General features: G+C 48.3%; 2 protein-coding genes across 7 annotated transcripts in view; one reads left to right on the forward strand and one right to left on the reverse strand.

The window, feature by feature from the left end:
* Window positions 1-8,840, reverse strand: part of pou2f3 (POU class 2 homeobox 3) — a 31,386-nt gene extending 22,546 nt beyond the window's left edge. Inside the window, exons 1-2 of the mRNA XM_087976630.1 lie at window positions 8,702-8,840; window positions 2,130-2,164 (exon numbers count right to left, since the gene is read on the reverse strand). Coding sequence (XP_087832756.1) covers window positions 2,130-2,164; window positions 8,702-8,840 — 174 coding nt within the window. The remainder of the gene's footprint in view (window positions 1-2,129; window positions 2,165-8,701) is intronic.
* The window catches only part of tecta (tectorin alpha), a 269,171-nt gene that overhangs the window by 175,942 nt on the left and 75,020 nt on the right, over window positions 1-18,209 (forward strand). The window lies entirely within an intron of this gene.

Raw genomic sequence — 18,209 nt, forward strand, 5'->3', positions numbered from 1 at the left:
CTCCCGTATCCATGCTATTGTGTTACCTTTAGCATCACGAACTCCTCTCCTGCACAGCATTCGCTTATCTGACACTTTATTCAATGAGTTTTGGAAATCAAACTGCACTACATCTACTTACTCCTCTTTTTCCACCATATTCAAACAAGTTTAGAAAATTTGATTTCCTTTCCATGAAACTACATTGACCCTGCCTGGTTGTATTATGATTTCCTAAATGTACTGCTATTACCTTTTACTAGAATCAAAAAGAAGTTACAGCGCAGACAAAGGGCAGCTAGTGTCTTAACATCAGATTCCAACATTTCCCCAAAGTACAGATTATTAGGCTAATTTACCTGCAATTTGATTATAGTATTTGTGTCCTCCTCTTTTCTTGAATATAGGTGTCACGTTTCCAGTTCATAGTTCTCCAGTCTGCTGGGATCTTTCCAGCAGGAGGAAGGTTTGGGAGAATTACCACCAATGCATTCACTATCTCTGTAGCCTCTTCTTTTAAGTCCCACAGACCATCATGGTAAAGAGACTTAATAGCCTTTAATCCTACCAATATTCCTGGTACTGTTTCGCCCTCTAATGATAATTCCACACACCCCTGGATTTTCTATTGTTACTGAAATGCTTTTAGCATCTTTTAAAATGATGACAGATGCAAAATACCCCTTTCCTAAAACAACACTCCCTGATTTATTCTTTAAGAGACAAACATTTAGCTACTCTCTACCTTTATATTCATTCAAAGCTTTTGCTCATCCTATTTCTCGCTAGTTTACTCTAAGTACATCTGTTTTTAAAACTTATTCTTCATTGGATTTCAAAAATGTTCCCAATCATCTAGATTATTTAGAATCGTCACAACGTTGAAATAAAAACAATTTGATTACTATCTAACTTCTTTAGCTAACCACAGATGGTTCATTCTTCTTATTCAAAGCTCTCTTTCTTAACAGAATACATCTTTTGCTAAATAAAACAAGATCATTTCCATAAATTTTGGCCACTACTCATCAATCACATTTTTAAATCTATTGTCCTAAAACTCAAAATTTATGAAGATAAAACTGACTTGAGGTAATTACAAAATTAAGATACTAGTTTCAGGAGAAATTTCTCAGCCTGAGACCAAATGCAGCATGTGTTAAATGTCAACTGGATGTGTAGTCACAGGCCCGGAAGCAAACTGGTTCAACTGGGTAAATTTGGACCCCACCTTCTCTCTGTATGCAAATTATAGCTGCTCCAGGTGCTCATTTCCTGAGCCCAACCACAGCCGTTTGAGATCACTAGAGCAAACCACTCTGAAAATAAAAGGTAAAGAGTACCAAAATGGCCTAAAAATCCAAACTATGGAAAGATCCTCCCTTTAGGAGCAAAGGGACTTCAGCTAACTAAACATCTCAAAATGTCACTCTGCTTCTAACTAGGATCATCTGAATTAACTGCTAACAGTACAAGGAGAATCTACAAGAATACCCATTCTCCAAAGGCACAGACTTTTTTTTGATGCATTTCAATGCATAACAGATACCTTGTTGTACTCAGTCCCCGGGTAATAACTCCACCCCACCAGGCCATTCACCACATTAACCATATTACCCCATGGCAGGAGACAAGATTTCACTTAAAATTTGCACTGTCCCTATCAAACACTCCCACAGCATGTATAGCCCAGGTCAAATAGAGCAAAATAAAACACAACTAACTGCCAATGTTGGAAATCAGAAACAAAAACAGAAATAGCTGAGAGAAACACAGCAGCTGTGGCAGAAAGAAAACCACCAAGTCCACTGACCCTTTGTCAAAAAGTTCTATCAATGCTGCCAGACTTGCTGAGTTTCTCCAGCACTATGTTTCTGTTACAGAGACAGTAAGCCTCCTTCTATCATTGCTCCAAATGTCAGAGTTATTAAGCAGAATTTGGAAGGAATAGACTGCAATACCAACACTCCCTGTGTTAACAGAATAATAAACCTGATCTGAAATGTACAATATGATTGATATCCAATTGTATTTTGAATAGCCCATCGTTTGCACTTTGTTTGGTATTTAGTGGGTTTTTTTCAAACCTTGGAATAAAAAAAATTTTGTCAAGATATTGCTACATAACCTCAGGCTGCACATCCACTCACCTGTCGAGTGAAATCCAGGCCGTTTCGTTCAATACCTGACAGAGAAAAAGGAAGGTATAAATACAGAGTATGAGCTGTAGTCTAAACTACTAATGTATGGGCAGAGTGTGTGCAGGAAATTTGGCATCTGATAATATAGGACATACAGTTACTCCACATTCACTCCACACACCTGGCTGGGTAGGACCCATTTAAGAGTCACAGAATCAGAACAATTACAGTTCAGGAAAGTATTCAGCTCACTGCGTCCACGCTGGCACACTCCAGGAGAGGGAGTGTTACATCACCACCCTCTCCAACATCCCTGTACACTCATCCTTTTCAGACATTTAGCTCTTTGACCTCTATCCTTAACACCAAGCCAATCACTCAATACTCATACAAAACACTTGATGCTATTAGCAATATTGGGGGCAGGTGGGGCAAGGGGATGGATGACAGATGCTGTGATGCAGGAGTCGGAGTTATATTAGAAAAGAAGAAGTGGTGCAGAAAAGGTCTAAAATTGATTGCACCATATTTAGAGTGAGCAAGGCATTCGCTGGAGTCAATAAGAGGTCGCGCAATTATGCCAGAATGAAAAACCAAAGGAAAAATTCAGCAATCTGACAACATCAGTGAAGAGAAATCAGAGTTAATGTTTCAGATCCAGTGACCCTTTATCAGAAGGGATGGTGGCAAGGAAAGTAATGCTTTTTGTGGGGGGCGGGGGCGGTTAGGAGTAAAAGCGATAGGTGCAAACAGAGCCCAAAGATAAAACCAGTTGGTCAAAGGAGTGGGTCAAGGTCCGCCTGGGAGAATGTATACCTGCTAATGGGGATTCAGTAGCTGACAATGGGTTGTGTGGGGTACTAGTCCGTGTGATGACAAGGCACAGTGTGTCGGGTTAGGGGTAAGGACATGGGAGAAAGTGCCTCAAGCCTTAAAATTGTTGAACTCGACATGGTGTCCTAAAGGCTGCACAGTTCCCAAGCGGAAAGTGAGGTGCTGTGCTTCGCTGGAGCACTGCAGTGATCCTGAGACAGAGATGTTGGCCGGGGAACAGGGGGGGGTGTTGAAGTGGCAGGCAACTGGAAGCTCAGGGTCTTTTTTGCGGACAGGGTGTAGGTGCCCTGTGAAGTGGTCACCCAGTCTGTGTCTTGTTTCCCCAGTGTACAGGAGACCTCATTGTGAGCAGCGAATGCAGTTGACTAGATTGTGTGAAGTGCTTCACCTGAAAGGTGTGTTGGGCCTTTCAATAGTGAGGAGGCAGGAAACACAGGGACAGGTGTTACATCTTCTGCAGATGTAGGATAGGTGTCAAAGAGCTGTGGGGAGTTTTGGAAGTGAAGGAAGAGTGTACCAGGGTGTCCCAGAGGGAATGATCCTTTTGGAAACCTGACAAGCGAGGGGAAGGGAATGTCTATATGGTGGTGACATCCTGTTGGAGATGGCAGAAATGCCAGCAAATAATCTTCTGGATTTGGATGCTGGTGGAATGGTAGGTGAGGACAAGGGGGATCCTATTGCTGTTGAGCGAGGGAAGAGGGAGGGTGAGGGCCAAAATATTGGAGATGGGTTGGATCCATCTGAGGGCCCTGTCAACCACAATGCTAGGGAATTCTCGGTTGAGGAAGGTGGACATTTCGGAGGCCCCTTTTGTCGAAGTTGGCATCATGAGAACAGATGCAATGGAGACAGAGGAACTGGGAGAATGGAATTGAGTCTTTACAGGAATCAGTATGTGAAGATGTATAGTCAGGGCAGCTGTGGGAGTCAATGCGTTTGTAGTGGATATTGGCAGTCAGCCTAACCCCAGAAATGGAAACAGATGTTGAGGGAGGGAAGGGAGGAGTCAGAGATGGACCAGGTGAAGGAGAGAGCAGGGTGGAAATTGGAAGCAAAGTAGATAAATATTGCCAGTTCCAGACAAGAAAGGGAAGGAGAACTGATGTTTTCATCAATATACCGGAGAAATTTGTGGGTGGGATCCAGAGTAAGAGTGGAACAAGGAATGTTCCACATAACCCCACAACGAGGCAGCCCTAACTTGGAGCCATGTGGTTACCTATGGCCACACTGTTGACCAAAGGGAGTGGCAGGAGTTGAAAGGGAAGTTGATCAGAGTGAGAACAAGCTTGGCCAGGCAGAGAAGGTGGTAGTAGTGGATAATGTCTGAATGATTATTATTATGTATGTGGTGATTGCATATAGTGTGGTAAACAAAGTGGCTATTCAACTAGAGGTGGCCATATGGAAACGGGTTGTTGTGTCAATAACAAAAGCCTGGCTCAACAAGCAGGACTAGGTCCTAAATATTTCATGATACGAGATGTTTAGGAAAGCTAGGGAAGGAAATAAATAACTACTAAAGATAACTGAAGAATGCTGATGATAAAAATGATTTAGTTCATAGAATCCCTACAGTGTGGAATCAGGTCCTTCAGCCCAACAAGTCCAACTGATCCTCTGAATAGTAACCCATCCAGACCCATTCTCCTCCCCTATTATCCTATATTTACCCCTGACTAATGCACTTAATCTACACATCCCTGAACACTATGTGCAATTTAGCACGGTCAATCCACCTAACCTGCACGTCTTCGGATTGTGGAGGAAACTGGAGCACCCGTAAGAAACCCACGCAGACACTGGGAGAATGTGCAAACTCCACACACAGTCTTGGTTGGAGCTGAAATCACACACCTAGGTGTTTAATGTAGGCCATCAATTCATGGGTGAGGGAAGGAAACAATCTTCTTTTTAAATTGCAGACAGATTCAAAAACTATATAGTTTCAGAGGATATGGACATATCTGGCCCAGGTAAATTGGAATCAGAGTATATGAAAAACAGAATTAGACAAAACAAAATTAGTGCACATGATAGACATCATATTGATAAACTACAAGCGATTTTAGCTGAATATAGAAAGTTCAAGGATGATGGCAATGAAAACGCAATGAGGAACAAAGACTAAGTACAGAGAGATTGGCAGCTAACGAAAGGAAATCCAAGTGTTCTCTTATTAGATATCTAAATAGTATAAAGGAGTAGGGTTAATTAGGGCCCTGAAAAGGGATTTGCACATGGACGCTGGGACATGATTCAGTTCGTGATTTATATCTTAACCAAGAAATTAGATCATCCTAAGAATGAAGAATCTGAGAAACTGGATAGGATAAACAGACCTATAAGAAAGGCAGCTGGCTACGTAATGGACCAGACCAAACCCTCTCAAACCATTAAGAAAATTGCCTATTTTAAAGAAGGTAAGTGCCAGGCATTGCAATTTGATTGGTCAAACTACCAGCCTTGATGCAAAACACGCTTTACTTGTATACAATTGTTAAAAGTCAACAAAATAGAGAGAGGAGAAATTGGAATAACTCAACTCGATTGGAAAATTTAACTACTAAATGGTAACTGTTCAAATATAGTAACATCCCACAAAACACACCCTTGGCAAAGGCAAATTCAGAAAAAGAGATTATCTCACATGCAATTCTAGCAACAGGTAGAGAACCCCAGATTTTAGCTGGAATAGAGAGAGGAATAACAGCCTCTACATCCAGCTACAAGACCCCAGCAACTGTTATTACTGTAAAACAAAAAAAAGGGTCCTGGGTCTGTGGGAGCTTGAGCCAACCCATACAGGCTGCTTCTATTGTTCCAACATTATTTTTAAAAACCCAAGGCCTCACAAGCCATTTACTTTATTGGCTTTGGAGCAGACTACTTTCTACCTCTGCCCCAAGCTTTCTTCACAAAAAAGTACAAATACACCTCTTAAAGCCATAGTATTTTAAAGGCGTACAAAAGTTGGCAAGTCATCTGAACAAGATCAGATGCAAGCCAAGACACTGAAAAGCAAGAGATAGATCATATTTTCCAACCCTCTATAGAAATAGGACAGTGCTGAAAATTACACTCTTGTTCAGATAAAGGATAGAAGGAAAAAAACTATTATAGGCCAGCAAGTTTAAGAAAAAGTTTTGAAAGCTGTGATTTTAAGAGAAAATCATTTTATTTAACAGTCGATTAGACAAGCAGGAGTTAATGGAAGGTAGACAGCATGGATTTAGGTCAAACACGTTTAAGTATTTTAGTTTTGGATGAGTGGAGAGGATTGTTGCAGGAAATATGCCGAATTCACTTCCAAAATACATTTGATACTTTGCCACTCAGGTTTAGCAGTAAAGAATCTTCAAGCTGTAAAAGGGAGAGGAGCAGAACGGATACAAACAACTGGCAGGAAACAGTAGTGGCCAATGATTATTTTTCAGACTTAATAAAGATATATAGTGGGGTACCCCAGGCATCAGTATTAGGATGACTGTTGTTTTCTTGATCTATCTGCTAATCCTATCGCTTACAGAGTTTGCACACTAACGTCCAGAAGAGTGGCCTTCTCCTGTGCTGTGACCAATGATTTTATTCAGCTCTCTTCTCCAGATATCATTCACAAAACGACACAAGCCAGTTTCAGCTATTCAGCTGCAAATGACACAAGAGCCAAGTCTGGTCTTTTCATTTCCACATCTTAACAACCCCTCCTCAAAATCTACCCCAGCCTCTCACCCCACCAGCCCCACGCTGAGCTTATTTCCAATTCCTTGTGCAAATAATTTCAGCCAGATTTTTCATTCAAATCTTCTTGAATGTGACATTTCTCAGTTGAGTGTTTTACATTCTTTAGGCGCTTCAATCCCAATGCACAACATGAACATTTAGTACACATGACCAGAAAATGTTTACATTCCAATAGAGGCTATTGGGTGTGAGAGTGGGGGTGATGGGACCTTGGAAATCATGGCTGCAAGACCTTAGAGGGTGATCATTCCCCACTGTCCTGGGGCATCAGCTGCCCCCGAGCTTTCACAGGTCCTCCAGGCACAGTCCCTGTTTGTCTCAGTGAGCGTCCCAAGGAACAGACCATAGAGCAGGGTTCTGTGACACAGAACTGCTCAGGATGAACTCGACACAAACCATGCATCTCTCTCCAGACTTCCTTTGCAAGCAGGAGATGTGTGAGTGTCTACCCCCTCCCCCAGCCACTTCAAGGGTAGCGTGTGGTGGTACAGTCCCACCAGGTGTACGTCATAGATCTCACAGGTGGTGCCCCTCTCACCACCAGCCATGCAATGTCTTGGTGCTTGGTGGAAAGTTCTGGTGATGAGGTGTTTTGCCGAATGACTGATAATCTGCTCAGGAAACCATCCGACAGGATCCACCCTGTCCTTTTCCCACAGGGTCTTGAGGACGCTAGGTGCTGACCACTTCCTGATGGACTCATGGTCAAAGGGGTGTCTCTTTGGAACGGTCTCCACAAAGGACAGTAATATGGAACAGTCCAACTACTTGGAGCTTTGACGGCAGCGAGGCCAGGCCCAGCCCTTGCAACACCGGGGACGGGTAGAGCCTCAGTACATAGTGACACTTGGTGTTTGTGTATCGAGAGTGTACACACAGCTTGATGCAGCCACACACAAAGGTGGCCATCAGGATGAGGGGGACGTTGGGTATGTGCTTCCCCTCATTATCCTGAATTTTGTACATTGTGTCCCTGCAGACTCGACCCATCTTAGGTCTCTAGATGAAATGGAAGGTGGCTCAGGTGACTGAAACAGTTCAGTTTTAGGGAATGGGCCAGACCTTCGCCATGTACAACAGAGAGAGTGCCTCATTCCTGATCACCAGGTTTTTACCCACAATGGAGGGGGAGGGAGGGGGCTCCTAAAAGACCAGTTTCTGCCTCACCTTGGCGATTACTCCTCCCAAGATGGTGTGCATGCCCCGCCCACTTCAAACTATATTCCCAGCACTGTCAGGTGGCCTGCCCTTACAGTGAAGGGAATGAAGGATTGGTCAGCTCGGTTCCCAAAGAGTATGGCCTCACTCTTGCCTCGATTTACCTTGGGCCCTGAGGTTCGTTCAAACTGGTCACAGATGCACATGAATTTGTACACTGACAGTGGATCCGAGCAGAAAATGACAACATCATCCACGTACAGGGAGGCCAGGAATAGTCACCCCTCTCAGGATCACATCCTTCCTGATGGACTCAGCAAAGGGCTCTACACAACACACAATAAAACAGGAGAGAGTGGGCAGCCCTGCCTGACTCCGGATCTGATCAGGAAGGTTTCGGATTCCCACCCACTGATTAAGACTGTGCTAATGACTGTGGTGTAAAACAGTGGGATCCAATTGCAGATTCCCTCCCCAAAGCCCATTTCAGAGAGCACATCCCACATGCACGAGTGATACCATGTGTGAATCCATGAGGAAACGTATCATCACTCTCATCTACAAGCAGAAGGGAGAAGAGAGGGAGGAAATTATAAATTGGCAACCAATCTCACTGTTAATGCAGATTACAAAATCCTGTCAAAGGTCATTGCCAACCGGGTCAGGTCTGCTCTGGGATCGGTGATTCACCCTGACCAAACCCATGCTGTACCATGCAGGAAGATCGCTGAGAGTCTCATGCTCCTCAGGGATAGGATCGCCTACATGCAGTACAGGGGGTGGATACCTTCCTTATCAGCCTGGACCAGATGGCAGCCTTCGACAGGATATCGCACACATACATTTGGGAAGAGCCCCCCCCCCTTCTGCTTTCCTCCATAATCCCAGGGTCAGGGAAAACTCAATCATCTGGTGGCACTTGCTGCATGTATGCACATCGGCGTGATGGTGGCTATCATCATCATGGTCCTCTTTGACCATCTGTAGAAGATGCCTCTGATGAGCTCTGTTTCTGTTTTTTTTTTATTTTTCAAAAATATACATACTCATAGAACATCTTAAACACATACATAGTCACACACATACTTTGGTTCTGTAAACAGTGTTTACATATTGAGAACAAACAAACCCAGTATTCACACACTGGCCTTTAGCGGGATGGAGTTGGCAACCCAGAGCCTGCTTACGCTATAGGCCCCTTCCCATTACTATTAAACTGCCTCTGCATTCATTGAGCAGCAGTTTCCTCCCTCAGCCAAACAGTCCATTGCCGGAAGAGGCGGTGATGAAGCCTGAGATGTGAAACTACATGAACCTAAACTGTTTGTACAACATGGAATTCTGCAGAAAGACAGCAGCTGGAAATGGTGCCTGATTTGAATTTCAAATGAGCTCTCCTTTGCTCGGACACGGCCAGGCCGCCTCCAGCTCCAACATGGAAATCAGCTCCAACATGCAAATCACCCGGAGGCCACTCCGCCCCTCCACCCGGGACAGGCAAAGGGAGGGAGCAAAAGAGAGTGTGCAGGGAGCCCGGACAGCAGCCTCACTGGCCCCTGGGGAGTGGGGGTGGGGGACACTGATAGTGAGGCATGGGACATTTTAATAGGACCCTGTTGAAAAACTGTGATTAAAAATGAATTGGGTCAGTTCCTGTCTCAGGGGCTCCTGAGTCAGACAGAGACAGAGGCAGAGAGAGGTGTCACAGCAACAAGTTAAAGTAACGAGCTGTGCTAGTTTTACAGAGCTGAATAAACATGCAAATGAGGAACTGTTCAGTAAAAACAATGTATTTAGGATCCGGTTATTGAGCCTTCTCCTGGAGACAGCTTCAAAATTACAACAACGCCTCATTCTGCAGCTCCACATAGGAATCCCAGATCCGCCCGCCGGGAACAAAAGGCCATTCGGCCCGCTGTGATTGCTCGCTCGCTTTTCAGTTAGATCGTGGCTAATTATCTCCATATACCCACATTATCTCCATATCCCGTAGGCCCCACGAACCTATCGATTGTGTTGAACTTTCTCAATGACTTTCTCAATATCCAAAGCCCTCTGTGACAGAGAATTCAAAAATTTCACCAACTTCGAGAGAAGAAATTCCTCCTCATATCAGTCTTAAATATTGACCCCCTATCCTCAGGCGAGTTCCCTGGTTTTAAACTCACCAGCTGGGAAACCTCTTATCTATTCCTACCCTCTCATGCCCTGTAACAATTCTGCAAGTTTCAATGATACCTCTCATCATTGTTTGAAAGTTGAGAATACAACGACAGTTCCTTTTTGTACGACAATCCCAACATTTAATCTGGATGTATCCCATTAACTATCTCCGTGTAAAACCTTCCTTTGTTAAGTCCCCGTCATAAAGCCTTTTTCCACGCTGTAGACTTCTTTGGTGCAGACTTGATGGACCAGTCAAGAACCACCCTTTACCTATTCTCATCTCACTTCCTAGCACTTGGTCCATAGCTTTGTATACCTTGGCATCACAAGGGGACCAAAACTATACACAATACTCCAAGACCCTTTGCAACTTCATTCTTGCACTCAAATCCCTTGTAAAATGAAGGCAGCATAATATTTAACTTCCTAATACCCTGCTGTACCTGAATGTTACTTTCTCATGGACAGATACTCACACTTCCCAACTGCTCACCATTTAAGAAATATTCTGCCTGTTTCCTTTCTACCAAGGAATGAATACCTTCGCAATGTTCCAGACAGCATGTTCACATCACCTGGTGTCCTTGACATCCCCTTACACTCTCCTCAGATCTTGTGTTTGCACCTGATCTTGTCTGTACAGCTGTGAACCTCACATGGATCCTTACAGTACCCCAGGTTAAAGCCAAAATTGATCTGTTTATTTCCACTGTTTTATTACCAATTACCAATGCTCTATCCATGCTATATTTCTCCATTCTCAAGCTTTAATTTTGATTATTAAATTCCAATGTAGAACCTTACCAAAGGCCTGAGAATCCAATACATCACAATCATTTGTTTTTAATCAATGTCATAAGTAATTTATAACAAACAACCCAACCAATTTGTCAGACTTGATTGTCCTTTTATAAATACAAACAAACTCTGCCCAAATTTACTATTTTATAAACATCTAGTTACTGCATCATTTACAATAGAATCTAACATTTTCCCCGAACACAAAGTTAAAACAAATGGCTCTATAATCCTCTGCAAGAGGCCTGGGTTCAAATCCCACCTGCTCCAGAGGTGTATCACCACATTAATAGTTCTTCATTTCATTACTGTCTCCAACACCCCATCACCTTTGGATAAAGTGGTGTTATATTCATCACTTTGCAGTACTCAAACATTTCCAGAATTTTTAGAATTTTGCAAGATTACCACATCTACCATTTCTGTCTAGGGGACCTTTTCAACAGACTGGAATGAAGCTCATGTGAAACTTCAATCCAGTTTCCTTTTCAAGCACTACCACATTATAATAATAATACATCTTTTATTTACACAGGAACTAGAACTCGAGAAATATCAGAAGTAGACAATTCAGCTCCTTGAGCTTATTTCATTATTTAATTTCCTCAGTTTCGTAAGTCCTTTGGTCACCTAATACTTCTGGCAGATTTTCCTGCAACTCCTATGACACCAAACCCAAATAACATATCTGTCATTTTCCTATCCTTTACTAAATACTCTTTGCCTCTATCTATAATGGGCCCAATTTCAGTTCCGCAATCTGCATGAAGACTATAGCAGCAATAAAGAGAATTGTCCAAACACTCATATGGCCCTTAGTTTCAAGAATGGCATTGGTCCTCAAAATCCCTATAGTGGGGAAACAGGCCATTCAGCCCAACAAGTCCACACCAATTCTCTGAAGAGCATCACACCCAAACTCATCCTCAATCCTATCCCTGCATTCCCCATGGCTAATCCACCTAACCTGCACATCCCTGAACACTTTGGCCATGTTAGCATGGCTAATCCACCTAACCTGCACATCCCTGAACACTTTGGCCATGTTAGCATGGCTAATCCACCTAACCTGCACATCCCTGAACACTTTGGCCATGTTAGCATGGCTAATCCACCTAACCTGCACATCCCTGAACACTTTGGCCATGTTAGCATGGCTAATCCACCTAACCTGCACATCCCTGAACACTTTGGCCATGTTAGCATGGCTAATCCACCTAACCTGCACATCCCTGAACACTTTGGCCATGTTAGCATGGCTAATCCACCTAACCTGCACATCTTTGGACTATGGGAGGAAAAAGGATCACCTGGAGGAAACCCACACAAACATGGGGAAAATATGCAAATGCACACAGACAGGGCCCATGAAACTTTACAGCTTCAGCTCACCTAAGGTTAAGGAAAGCATCTGATCCTTCATTGTCTCAATTAGTGAACAAATCATTGATCCCTCAGAGGACAGGTGGAGGTTCTGAAGTAGTAAGTGTTAACCAATTTGTTGCTGATACATCAGCCTTCCATATCATTGATTACAATCAAATTATTTATCAAGACTGAAACAAAAAGTTATTGCTGGAAAAGCTCAGCAGGTCTGGCAGTATCTATCGAGTGAGAAAGCAGAGTTCATGTTTCAAGTCAAGTGACCCTTCCTCAGAACTATTCACAAGGACGATTGTGGTACAGTGGTAGTTTCTCTACCTCTGAAACAGGGGACCAAGTCCCACCTGTTACAAAAGGTGTATAATGACTTCTCTGAACAAGTTGATTAGAAAATAACTAATCAAACTACTCACAAAAGGATGTCTGATCTTCACTATAGGGAGAGGCTGAACAGGTTGAGGCTGTTTTCCCTGGAGCGTCGGAGGCTGAGGGGTGACCTTATAGAGGTTTATAAAATCATGAGGGGCATGGATAGGGTAAACAGACCAAGTCTTTTCCCTGGGGTCGGGGAGTCCAGAACTAGATGCCGTAGGTTTAGGGCGAGAGGGGAAAGATATAAAAGAGACCTATTGGGGCAACTTTTTCACACAGAGGGTTATACGTGTATGGAATGATCTGTCAGAGGAAGTGGTGGAGGCTGGTACAATTAGAACATTTAAGAGGCATTTGGATGGGTATATGAATAGGAAGGGTTTGGAGGGATATGGGCCGGGTGCTGGCAAGTGGGACTAGATTGTGTTGGAATATCTGGTCGGCATGGACGGGTTGGACCAAAGAGTCTGTTTCCATGCTGTACATCTCTAAGACTCGATGACATCCACCATCTTATTTACTGTACTCAGCAAATATGACAACTCAGAACTGGGCATCCATGCAAGACAATAATGACAGTAGATTAATTACCTGGACTGGATCAGTCATGTAATGGTAGTGTAGATTAAAGTAAAAATCACACAACACCAGGTTATAGTCCAACAGGTTTAATTGGAAGCACTAGCTTTCAGAATGACGCTCCTTCATCAGGTGATTGTTAATTTTCCAATTAAACCTGTTAGACTATAACCTGGTGTTGTGTGATTTTTAACTTTGTACACCCCAGTCCAACATCGGCATCTCCGAATCTAGATTAAAGTATGTAGACTAAAAGCTGCACTTAATTTTCCTAGCATCAGCGGTAGTTTCCTTTGTGTAATAAGTGGCATACCTTCAGCACTAGTGTAACTTTGACTTCTCCTGAAGTCGTTTTGAAGACTTGTAAATCCCAAATTGGACCACAGCAATGAGTCATAGCAGCCTCAATCTTGTTTAACTCTCTCAAATATGTTCTCAAGCACATTTTCAACAGTTAACAATTTTGCATTAATCGAAGTCTGTCAGTGACTGGTTAATAGTTGTCCCTGCTGTTCTGTTGTTTCCAACCTATTTTAAATCCTTTCTGCTCAGTTTTATCAAAGATCCAGTCACCAGCCCTTAGACCAGAATGCTCACCTTGTACAAGGCTTTTTACATGCTGCAGTTGGAAAATGACAGTTTGGACTCTGTAGTGTTTATTAAACTTGTTTCACAGGGTATGGGTTTCACTGGCAAGTGTGACACTTACAACCCTAGAAGATTATGGTAGGCTGCATTCTTAAACTGTTGCCCTGCTGTTAGGAAGGGATTCCAGATTTTGGCACAGCAACAGGTTGGCCCGAAATCAGGATGGTGAATGGCTAGAAGGAAACTTGCAAGTGGCAGTATGTTGTCCTTCTTGATGGTAGGCATCATAGGTTTAGAAGATGCTGTTAAAGGGAATTACTGCAGCATATCTTGTGGATGGTTCACAGTTGTGAAGTGTTTGAGGGAGAAACGTTTGGTGGTCGTCGATGTGGTGTCAACCAAGCTGGCCCCTTTTGAACTGGACGCTGTTGAACTTCTGGCGCTGCACTCATCCAGGCAAATGGGGAGTATTCCATCACAATCTTGACTTGTGTCTTGTAGATGGTGGATAGGCTTTGGGGAGTTAGGAGGTGAGTTACTTGCTGTAGGATTCCCAGCCTCCAACTGATTTTTGCAGCTACAATATTTACTTGTCTAGTTTAGTTTCTGGAAATTGATAACCTCCAGGTTTTTAACAGTGAGGGATTCAGTAATGATAACACCAGGAAGGGGTGAAGGGAGAGAGAGGTGGGGGGGGGGATGAAGGGAGAGAGAGGTGGGGGGGGGGGGGTGAAGGGAGAGAGAGGTGGGGGAGGGGTGAAGGGAGAGAGAGGTGGGGGGGGGGTGAAGGGAGAGAGAGGTGGGGGGGGTGAAGAGAGAGAGAGAGAGAGAGAGAGAGAGAGATGGGGAGAGAGAGAGAGAGAGATGGGGAGAGAGGAGGAGAGAGGAGGAGAGAGGGGGAGAGAGGGGAGAGAGGGGGAGAGAGGGGGAGAGAGGGGGAGAGAGGGGGAGAGAGGAGGAGAGAGGAGGAGAGGGGGAGGAGAGAGGAGGAGAGGGGGAGAGAGGAGGAGAGGAGGAGAGGAGGAGAGGGGGAGAGAGGAGAAGAGGAGGAGAGGGAGAGAGAGGAGGAGAGGAGGAGAGGGGGAGAGAGGAGGAGAGGAGGAGAGGGGGAGAGAGGAGGAGAGGGGGAGAGGGGGAGAGGGGGAGAGAGGAGGAGAGGGGGAGAGGGGGAGAGGGGAGAGGGGGAGAGAGGGGGAGAGAGGAGGAGAGAGGAGGAGAGGGGGAGAGAGGGGGAGAGAGGAGGAGAGAGGGGGAGAGGAGGAGAGGAGGAGAGGGGGAGAGAGGGGGAGAGAGGAGGAGAGGGGGAGAGGGGGAGAGAGGGGGAGAGGGGGAGAGGGGAGGAGAGAGGAGGAGAGAGGAGGAGAGAGGAGGAGAGGGGGAGAGGGGAGAGAGGAGGAGAGGGGGGGAGGAGGGGGAGGAGGGGGAGGAGGGGGGAGGAGGGGGGAGGAGGAGAGGGGGAGAGAGGGGAGAGAGGGGGAGAGGGGGAGAGAGGAGGAGAGAGGAGGAGAGAGGGGAGAGGGGGAGAGGGGGGGAGGAGGGGGGAGAAGGGGAGGGGGGGAGAGGAGGAGAGGGGGGGAGAGGAGGAGGGGGGAGAGGAGGGGAGGGGGGGAGAAGAGGAGAGGGGGGGAGAGGAGGAGAGGGGGGAGAGGAGGTGAGGGGGAAGAGGAGGAGAGGGGGGAGGGAGAGGAGGAGAGGGGGGGAGAGGGGGAGAGGGGGGGAGAGGGGAGAGGGGGGGAGAGGAGGAGAGGGGGGAGAAGGGGAGAGGGGGAGAGGGGGGAGAGAGGAGGAGAGGGGGGAGAGGGGAGGGAGAGGGGGGGAGAGAGGAGGAGAGAGGGAGAGGAGGAGAGAGGGAGGGGGGGAGAGGGGGAGAGAGGAGGAGAGGGGGGAGAGAGGAGGGGGGAGGAGGAGAGGGGAGAGAGGGGGAGAGAGGGGGAGAGGGGGAGAGAGGAGGAGAGAGGAGGAGAGAGGAGGAGAGAGGGGGAGAGGGGGAGAGGGGGAGGGGGGAGGAGGGGGGAGAAGGGGAGGGGGGGAAAGGAGGAGGAGGGGGGGAGAGGAAGGGGGGAGGGGGGAGGGGGGGAGAGGAGGGGAGGGGGGGAGAAGAGGAGAGGGGGGGAGAGGAGGAGAGGGGGGAGAGGAGGTGAGGGGGAAGAGGAGAGGGGGGGAGAGGAGGAGAGGGGGGGAGAGGGGAGAGGGGGGAGAGGGGGAGAGGGGGGGAGAGGGAGGAGAGGGGGGAGAGGGGGAGAGGGGGAGGGGGGGGAGAGAGGAGGAGAGGGGGGAGAGGGCGGAGAGGGGGGGAGAGAGGAGGAGAGAGGAGAGAGGAGGAGAGAGGGAGGGGGGAGAGGGGAGAGAGGAGGAGAGGGGGGAGAGAGGAGGAGAGAGGAGGAGAGAGGGAGAGAGGGAGAGAGGGGGAGAGAGGAGGAGAGGGGGAGAGAGGAGGTGAGGGGGAGAGAGGAGGAGAGGGGAGAGAGGAGGAGAGAGGAGGAGAGAGAAGGAGAGAGGAGGAGAGGAGGAGAGGAGAGAAGGGAGAGGGGAGAGGAGATGAGGCGGAGAGGGGAGAGGGGGAGAGAGGAGGAGAGGAGGAGGAGTGGAGGAAGGGGGAGAGGGGGAGAGGGGAGAGAGGAGGAGAGGGGGAGAGGAGGAGAGGAGGAGAGGGGGAGAGGGGAGGAGAGGAGGTGAGGCGGAGAGGGGGAGAGGAGGTGAGGCGGAGAGGGGGAGAGAGGAGGAGAGAGGAGGAGAGGAGGAGAGGAGGTGAGGAGGAGAGGGGAGAGGGGGAGAGGAGGAGAGGGGGAGAGAGGAGGAGACAGGAGGAGAGGAGGAGAGGGGGAGAGAGGAGGAGAGGGGGAGAGAGGAGGAGACAGGAGGAGAGGAGGAGAGGGTGGAGAGAGGAGGAGAGGGGGAGAGAGGAAGAGGGAGGAGAGGGAGGAGAGGGGGAGAGAGGAGGAGGAGAGAGGAGGAGAGGAGGAGAGGGGGAGAGAGGAGGAGAGGGGGAGAGGGGGGGAGAGAGGAGAGGGGGAGAGAGGAGGAGATGAGGAGAGGGGGAGAGAGGAGGAGAGGGGGAGAGAGGAGGAGAGGAGGAAAGGGGGAGGGAGGAGGAGGAGAGGGGGAGAGGGGAGGAGAGGAGGAGAGGGGGAGAGAGGAGGAGAGGGGGGAGGGGGGAGGAGGGGGGGGGGGAGGGGAGAGAGGAGGAGAGAGGACGAGAGAGGGAGGGAGAGAGGGAAGAGAGGAGGAGAGGGGGAGAGGGGGAGAGAGGAGGAGGAGGAGGGGGAGAGGGGGAGAGGGGGAGAGGGGAGAGGGGAGAGAGGGAGGGAGAGGAGGAGAGGAGGAGAGGGGGAGAGGGGAGAGAGAGGAGAGAGGAGGAGAGGGGAGAGAGAGGGAGAGAGGAGGAGAGAGGAGGAGGAGAGGAGGAGAGGGGGAGAGGGAGGAGGAGAGGGGAGGGGAGAGGGGGAGAGGGGAGGAGAGGAGGAGAGAGAGAGGAGAGAGGAGGAAGAGGAGGAGAGAGGAGGAGGAGAGGAGGAGAGGGGGAGAGGGGGAGAGGAGGAGAGGGGGAGAGAGGAGGAGACAGGAGGAGAGGAGGAGAGGGGAGAGAGGAGGAGAGGGGGAGAGAGGAGGAGACAGGAGGAGAGGAGGAGAGGGGGAGAGAGGAGGAGAGGGGGAGACAGGGAGGAGAGGAGGAGAGGAGGAGAGGGGGAGAGAGGAGGAGAGGGGGAGAGAGGAGGAGAGGAGGAGGAGGGGGAGAGAGGAGGAGAGGGGGAGAGGGGGAGAGAGGAGGAGAGGGGAGAGAGGAGGAGATGAGGAGAGGGGGAGAGAGAGGAGAGGGGGAGAGAGGAAGAGAGGAGGAAAGGGGGAGAGAGGAGGAGATGAGGAGAGGGGGAGAGAGGAGGAGAGGGGAGGAGAGAGGAGGAGAGGAGGGGGGAAAGAGGAGGAGAGGGGGGAGGGGGGAGGAGGGGGGGGGGGGGGAGAGAGGAGGAGAGAGGACGAGAGGGAGGAGGGGAGAGGGGAGGAGAGAGGAGGAGAGGGGGAGAGGGGAGAGAGGAGGAGAGGAGGTGAGGGGAGAGGGGGAGAGGGGGAGAGGGGGAGAGGGGAGAGGAGGAGGAGAGGAGGAGAGGAGGTGAGGGGGAGAGGGGGAGAGGGGGAGAGGGGGAGAAGGGAGAGAGAGGGGAGAGAGGAGGAGAGAGGAGGAGAGAGGAGGAGAGGGGAGAGGGGGAGAGAGGTGAGGCGGAGAGGGGGAGAGGGGAGAGAGAGGAGGAGAGGGGAGAGAGGAGAGAGAGAGGAGGAGAGGAGGAGAGGAGGTGAGGAGGAGAGGGGGAGAGGGGGAGAGGAGGAGAGGGGGGAGGAGGAGACGGAGGAGAGGAGGAGAGGGGGAGAGGAGGAGAGGGGGAGAGAGGAGGAGACAGGAGGAGAGGAGGAGAGGGGAGAGAGGAGGAGAGGGGGAGACAGGAGGAGAGGAGGAGAGGAGGAGAGGGG

The sequence above is a fragment of the Chiloscyllium plagiosum genome, unplaced genomic scaffold (assembly GCF_037043375.1).
Source record: "Chiloscyllium plagiosum isolate Xiang-an unplaced genomic scaffold, Cpla_swu_hap1 HiC_scaffold_29, whole genome shotgun sequence".
NCBI lineage: Eukaryota > Metazoa > Chordata > Chondrichthyes > Orectolobiformes > Hemiscylliidae > Chiloscyllium > Chiloscyllium plagiosum.